Source organism: Hordeum vulgare, chromosome 1H (genome assembly GCF_904849725.1).
Source record: "Hordeum vulgare subsp. vulgare chromosome 1H, MorexV3_pseudomolecules_assembly, whole genome shotgun sequence".
Taxonomy (NCBI): domain Eukaryota; kingdom Viridiplantae; phylum Streptophyta; class Magnoliopsida; order Poales; family Poaceae; genus Hordeum; species Hordeum vulgare.
The window spans coordinates 481,460,269-481,468,196 of NC_058518.1; the positions used below are offsets into that span (position 1 = coordinate 481,460,269).

The 7,928-nt window shown below is 46.7% G+C and overlaps 1 protein-coding gene across 1 annotated transcript; it reads left to right on the forward strand.

The window, feature by feature from the left end:
- Nucleotides 1-1,933: 1,933 nt before the first annotated feature.
- On the forward strand, nt 1,934-2,842 carry LOC123401317 (E3 ubiquitin-protein ligase ATL6-like). Its single transcript, XM_045095100.1, has 2 exons — nt 1,934-2,603; nt 2,658-2,842. The coding sequence occupies exons 1-2, from the start codon at nt 1,934-1,936 to the stop codon at nt 2,840-2,842; spliced, it is 855 nt and encodes a 284-aa protein (XP_044951035.1).
- The last annotated feature ends 5,086 nt before the right edge of the window (nt 2,843-7,928 follow it).

Sequence of the window (7,928 nt, forward strand, 5' to 3'; positions counted from 1 at the left end):
AGGACCCGGAGTGTTATCGAGCATGACGGGACATGTGGTGCACCCCTGCAGGGATGAAAATTAACTATTCGGATAGCCGTGTCCACGGTTACAGGACGACTTGGAGTTGTGCCCCGATCTTTTACAACTACAATTGTTACTTAACTGGAATTAGTTTGCCTCGGGATTGCTTCCTCGCAGGGAGTCGAGGGAGGATCTTTAGGCGTGACCTCACTTTAATATTGCTGCAACAATATGATTATTAATGTTTTACCCGTGTTCTACTCTCGTCTATTGCTGCAAGACCCTGAATATGCTAGTCTTCGATAGGACTAGGCCTTCTCTCTCTATTCTCGCATTGCTGCAGTCAGTCCACATATAACCCCCTTCTTTGATACTGATGCATAAATAGAATAGTTCTGATGTAAGACTTGCGAGTACTTTGGATGAGTACTCACCGCTGCTTTGCTCCCCCCTTGTCCCCTTGATCCGTTGTTGCGACCAGATGATGGAGCCCAGGAGATGGAGGTCCCCGCCGCCGACGACTGCTACCCCGATGGTGCCTACTACTACGTGGAGGCCGCTGATGATCAGGAGTAGTTAGGAGGTTCCCAGGCAGGAGGCCTCGCCTCGTTCGATCGTTGTATCTTTTGTGCTAGCCTTCTCTAAGGCACCCCATGTTTTATGTCTGTACTCAGATATTTGTTGCTTCCGCTGACTCGTGTGTTTATCGAGCTTTCGTATTCTAGCCCTCGAGGCCCCTGGCTTGTAATATGAAGCTGATGTTATTTTATCTGTGTCTAGAGTTGTGTTGTGATATCTTCCCGTGAGTCCTTGGGTTTGGTCGTACGCATTTGCGTGTATGTTTAGCGTACGATTAAATTATATTCGATGTGCCTAGGCGGCATCCACGTCCTTTCACATCCATTCACTCTCTGATTAGGTTATAAAAGAAGAACATCATGTGAACAAACTGGCTAGCCCAAAACTATTCGATGTGCCATCATATCAACAATAGTATAAGCAAATCGTTTATCTTCAGCCTGATGATAATAGGGACGCATAAGTCGCCTCGTCGTGGCGACGTGTGTCACGCAAGGACCCAACAACGCGCACACCTTATCCCTTTGCGTGTCCATCGTTTCCCTCGTCTCTCACCACTCATCATTGAAATCTTATCAGCTTGTGGAAATCCCCATCTCCTTTCAGATACGTAGAAACAGAAAGCCTCCATCGGCCATCGACCCGTCGTCACCGGTGGCAACCACCGCTGTTGGAGCCAACCAATCACCGGCGGATCTACAGTGCGGCAAGCTGCACGTGACCCGTGGAGCCGGAGCCTGTCAGCGCTGCGTTGGAGCTCCGGTGGGGCTACAATGGAGCTCGGTCGGAGTTGCGATGGAGCTTCGTTGGAGCCGTCGACGTTGCGTTGGAGCTCCGTCGGAGCTGCAATGAAACTCGACCGAAGTTGCGATGGAGGTTCGTCGGAGACGCCGGCGCTGTGTTGGAGCTCCGTCAGGGCTGTACTGAAGCTTGGCCGGAGTTGCAATGGAGCTTCGTCGGTGCTGTATTGAAGCTCTACCAGAGCTGCAATCGAGCTCGCCAGACGCCCTCGATACTGTGTTGGAGCTCCGTCAGGGCTTCAATGGCGATGTGTTGAAGCTGTCGCGCTCACTGCTGTCATGGGGCTGTTGTGATCCAACGGCCACCAGCACGCTGATCCAAGGGCTGATGATTTCACTAAGGAATCATCCGGCTGATTTGTAGCAGCCCTCATAATATAATAACAATTTGAGGCTTGAGGTAGGATCCTACCATCTAATCTATAGTACTAATAAAAGATCAAACAAGAACTTCTCTAAGTACACACAACTATTACACCCACAAAAAACAAACATCAATCACCACCACACAATTAGTCAAAAAATTCCAATCTAACGGCCTTCCACCATCCATGCACCACGACGGTGTGCAGTTACCAAATTCACCAAAGGCTGACCATGCTCCACCTCCTCCTACAGCGAGCAAAAAAAATAGATCCAACTGTTGCACCTCCCCGCAAAAAAAAACCGTGCTCCACCTCCTCCTCCGGCTGCTGCCGAACTGCTCGCACGCCTTCCACCCGGAGTGCATCGACCCCTGGCTGGAGGCGCGGATCACGTGCCCGCTCTACCGCGCCAACCTCGAGAAGCCGCCGCCTCCGCCGCCGCCCGCCGTGGCGTCCCTGTCGCCGGAGCAGGTGGCGCGGCGTCAGCCTTCGCCTTCGTCGTCGCCGCCGCACGCCGTGGCGATATCGGTGCGGGAAGAGGAGGAGAGCGACGAGGACGACAGGAAGGAGGAGGCGATGGAGCTGGAGATGCTGCGCAGCGAGCGGCGGGCGGAGAGGCTGTCGAGGTCGCACTCGATGGGGCACTCGCTCTTCGCGGCGTCGGCGGCGGCCGCCGAGCGGAGCGACCACGAGAGGTTCACCCTGCGGCTGCCGCACCACGTGAGGGAGCAGGTGCTCAGGTCGCGCCGCCTGCGCCACACCACCAGCCTGATCGACCTCGCCGGAGCAAGCCCCGAGGGGAGCGTGCGCGGTGACCGGCCCGCGGGCAGGGGAGGCAGCTTCGGCAACGCCGGCGGCGGGCGGAGCCCCGAGGGGAGCGTGCGCGGAGGCCGGCCCGCGGGCGGGGGAGGCAGCTTCTGCAACGCCGGCGGCGGGCGGCGGTGGCAGGCGTTCCTGGCGAGGACGATGTCGTGGGCCCGAGGGGGAGGCAACGGGTCGGTGCGGAAGGGGTGGGAAGGGTCCACGTGGAGGGGAAGGGACGATCCCGAGTCGAGCAAAAAGGGGGCCGCTTCGCCGGCGGTGGCGCGGCCATGATGAACTCCACGCCGCCACCGAAACTGCGGCGCAGACCTTGACTGTAAAAAATGCGTGTAATTTGCTTATTTTTTAGCTTGTGCGCCAGTTTTATATCTCTTGCAGATGAGAATGAGATGACAGGCTGCTCTTTTTTGAAAAGATCATTTTTTTTGTTTAAGTTTTTTTTCTTTGCGGGGTATTTTTTGTTTAGATTAGAAGAGCTTTTGTTAAGAGACGCTATTAGTGGGAAGAGCATTTGGCTAGCTGCGAGCGTGAGCCGTAAGGCAGAGCAAATTGTGCCGCTGGTGATTGATGCCTCTTCAATCATTACGGCATCTCCGTCATTCTTTGTGAGATTCCTGTTTTTGGTTGGGCGTCGGTCGATCTTTTCCTTTTCTTGTCTTTTCTATTCCACTGTCTCCCTCATGATGGATTTAGTATACAAGTAAGAATTGAAAGGAAGATTCATTCATGTGTGAACAACTGGGAGGAGGTTCTTGCGCTGCTTAAGAAATCAGCGGATAAGTTTCCCGACACAAAAAATTTTTGCACCTCGATTTAGTATATTGTGTGTGTTTCAATATTTTTGCAGCTATATATATATATATACTAAAATTTTAATATTAAAAGTAATTTATAAATTATTCGGTTAGTCGTGCGTTGCACGTACATGCTAACCAGTGGATACTAAAAATACAAGATACCACAACCCCCTAACTTCTTAACCATAGTTCTTTATTGCATGAAACTCCCTGATGTGACCTTTGTTAACTAAAACTGTTATGCAAATTATATGAATTAAAATGTTAATCTTATTATTATTATTTTTATTGGTGAGTGAAGAAGATAGCAATTCCAAAATTTTAAAAAGTTTTTACATAACAGAACACAATGGAGAATGAAGAAACATCCGCAAGATAAATCACACACACACACACAATGTGTCCTTGAAACTTTGTTGTAAGAAAAGCACGGTCAATCCATCACAGAACCAAATCCACTATTGATTACAAAATTATTCACCTGTCAATTATCTGCTACCAGTATCCAAGCATTCATTACAATTGAGAAACAATTGATCATACACACTTCAGTATAATTCATGTTCATTCTCAAGGAAACGAAATCAGAACAAGTACTACATTACAACTACTGAACATTTCTTCAATGCCGGTTCACATGCCATCTAGCGTTTACTTTGTCTTGCTACTTCATGTACCTTTTCTTTTTTTGCCATCGTCGTCTTAGTAAATTCTTACTGATTAAATAAATCAGCTATGAACAAAGCAAACTTTTGTATAATGATCAGGCTAGTGGATATGCTATTTGCCATGGATGTCAGCTTACTGAGACATTTTCTACCACGAGTTCTTTATTTTCTTCAAGAAAATATCATGAATATAGTTGCAGTACAAAAAAGATGGTGTACTCTTTTACTCTTTTTTTTTTGCCAAACAGAGTTACACTAAAACAACTGTACTGAATTTTACTGAAACTCAAGAGATCTGCAGTTTGAACAGAAAAGGTTCAAAAGCTGGGGTCTCTACCAATGCGGAAAGATGAATGGAGCTGGCATTTGAGTGTGGGGGCACACGGATAACACGTTATTCGAATGTATTCGTTTCGTTTCCCATGCGCAGATACGCGTAGGCATATTATGACTATACTCGAGGAGTGGGTGGCGCCGATGCCGGGCCGCCCATGCTTGACGGGCTTGTAGCCATTGAACATATCAGCGCTACATCAAGGCATGAACAATATTGAACGGTGATACTTCGGGGATACCCGTATCGCCAATTTTTCTTTTATTTTTAAATTAAAAAGGTCGATACTTCGGGGATACATGTATCATCATTTTTTCTTTTATTTTTAATTGAAAAAGGTGATACTTCGGAGATACCCGTATAGAAGACATATCTGACGTATCAGAGTATCGACGAAGTACTGAACGGCGATGCACAAATTTTTAAAGTATCGGTGCTTCGTTAAGGAGAAGGGGAGGCCGGGTGCATAATGGAACAATGAAGCGGCGGCGCTAGGGCTAGGTGAAAGTGGGGAATGTTTACCCATGGTTAAGCATTTATTTGATGTGTTGTAAATTTTTGTAACTACTCACGATTACAATTGAGAAAAAAGGGTCTAATGATAATTTACAATGTGGTGTACATCATCTTCATAGGCTGCCTTATTCCCTTGTAACAACTCTTCAAAAAATGGGGAACCAAGTTGTTGATGACTGATTAGGAGGACATTGGTATCTCGGTCCATCAAAGTTTAAATTTTAGACTTGACGATGATGCTCGCGTATTCCTGGACCATTTCAGACCTTTCGGCGACGCGCGTTCAATGGAAGAAAACGTTTCCGTCGACTACAAAGACATGTATGACAATTTCGTCAGTCTTATAATGATGTATCGACTTAGTTTACGATTATTTTTATAAACCAGATTATATAATATATCTTCATAATCCAGATTATTATAATCTATTATGGTTTCAAACAGGGCCTCAGTCGACAAATTGCCTAATGGTCAACTGATTAAGGAGATCAAGAACCATATGTTGTAGAGGGAGTTCAAATCCACGAAGATCCTGATATCATAGAACACCATTTCACATTGTCTCGCTAATTATGCTCATGCGGTTCTTAGTACCGCGTGTTGGTTGCGACGCCCCCCTCCCTCATTCATAGTCTTGTATTAGCGGATTGTAATCTTGTTATTCTGGAATAAAGCTCCATTTTACCCCGCAAATAAGAGGATGAGACGAGGGCGATGCTGCCAAACGGGGTGTCCCTTTGAGACCGAGCCAGGACCTGGGCGGAGACGGGGATACCGCGGTGTTGCCGACATAGGAGATGAAGGAGTACATGTGTAGGAAGGGAGTTGGCCACTGACACCGGAGAAGGAATAGACTTAGACGATGACTAGGGGTGACGACAGACCGATGGGGCGGCTTGGACACACTGAGACCGTTGGCTGGAAGCAAACGGTTAGACATGTGTTGGAGGGCATCTCTGGTACGAATAAGAAGACGAAACGAACATATGAGAATTAGCCTATACCAAAAACGAATTCGAGTTGGGTAGCATATTGAGATGCAATACATCCGGGTAGCCTCTTGAGGGGAATGCCTGCCATTGGGCCATGCGGCCTGGATGGAGCCCCATGAAAGGAGGGAGCCCGGTGGCCCGAATAGAGCTGGAAGATCATCATACGTGCAGGCCAAGACATCAACATGGGATCGTTTATATCCCTATGTAAACTCTAACATTGTTATCTATACTAGCAAAATGGCCCATGCGTTGCAACGGGAGAAAGAAATATCATACGGCACACGCTCTTAATTTATAAAAATTGTCTATAATTTGAGAATTTATAGTTACGATACAAATAAAGATGGTCTTATCCTACAAAAATGCAGTTTTCAAAATTTCACAGGTCTTCTATTTTAACACGGCTTGCATGTAGATTTAATACGTACAAAGAATCAGTCAAGTGACCTTCAGTTTCATCTCTAATCCTGATTTTGTTGACGTGTTCATTCCCAACCCGGATGAGTACCGGTATGAAAGAAAGACGAATAATAACTTATTTATTAAGATTGCACCCTAGATAGTATTTTTATTAAACGTTTAACAGATAAAATAATATCATATTTAAATTCTACATATTTTTCTAATCAAAGTCCATGTATAATATGTTAAATTTGGAGTTACGGTTTAAAAGATATGAGTATTTAAAAAAAATATTTAATATATACTACGAGTTTAATGTCATAAACAGTAAGGGCTTTTTTGTAAAATCACCTCGATGGGTTTTCCGACGAAAGCGATAGCCTCTTTATTATTAAGGTAAAGATAAGGCGGAGCTAGAGTTAGCCATTCCCATCTACAATGTAGACTCAACTCTGAGTAGTAATTTAGAAAAATACCTTTGATAGTCAAATACATAGTTTCATGGTAACCCCCTCACACGAGGTGCTCTACCAGGAATACAAATCAGAAGCATGATGCAAGGTATTACTTTAATACAAGGGTCTAAACCCGGGTAATTCGATCTCTCTCTCTCTCTCTCGTACTTTCGAGTTTTTACCGCGTCCGCCATCCTATCAAGTGTACCGATGAATTTTTAAACCGACCACTTTGCACGCCAGCTAGTGAAAAGGAAAATAATCAATCGTTACTCTCTGTGTATATATGACTTTTTGGACACTGTCGTAGTGTCAAGTAGTGACTTATATTTATATTTTGATACCGAGGGAGTATTAATTAAGAAAAACGATTTAAATTAGGTGGATGATTTCTTCCACTCTTAAGCCGTCTCCTGTGTGCAACACGTGTCCGTGTGAGTCCACCCACCGCTCCAAGCTTATCTCCTCGCTATCTTTCTTCTCCACTCGCTTTCTCCCTTTTCCCCTTTCTTTTTTGTTCGTCAATGACAGAGGAGAGGCCATCAAACCCATGACGAGTACCACCAATCACCACACCTAGGAACCGGGAGGGACCGTCGCCGACGGCCGCATGCTGCTACTCTGCCTCATCGGGCACCCTGCTGCTGCAATCCCGCCATGGTTGCGGCTGCCATTGATGCAAGCAGGAAAGGAGCTCGTCGTCGGCCTAAACCCGCATCGCTACATTCACGTTCGCCAGTGCCGGCGCATGCTGTGTTGCATCACCCATCGACGTCGCAGTGCCCTGTTGTTGCCGTCTTTCACAGGCGGCCCGAACGTGCGATGCAGTTGGTGGCGCTGCAATGGAGCTTCACCGGAGTTGTAATGGAGCATCGCAAAACGCCGTAGCTGCTGCGTTGCAGCTTCGCCGGAGCTACAATGAAGCTTCACCAGATGTTGTCGACGCCGCATTGGAGCTATGGTTGCGTTGCGTCGTGTGTTGCAATGAAATTGGCACCCCATTGCATTAAAGCTGATCTGTTGTCATAGCGTTGCTGAATCTAGTGGCCACCAGCGCGTTGATCTGACGGCTGGGCAGGCGGATGATTTCTTCCGATTGATTTGTAGCGGCCGCCATTAATTAACCCCCGAAAAGAAAGAAAATGCGAGCTAATGGGCGGACGTTCACCGCATATACACGGGCCGCACTCGA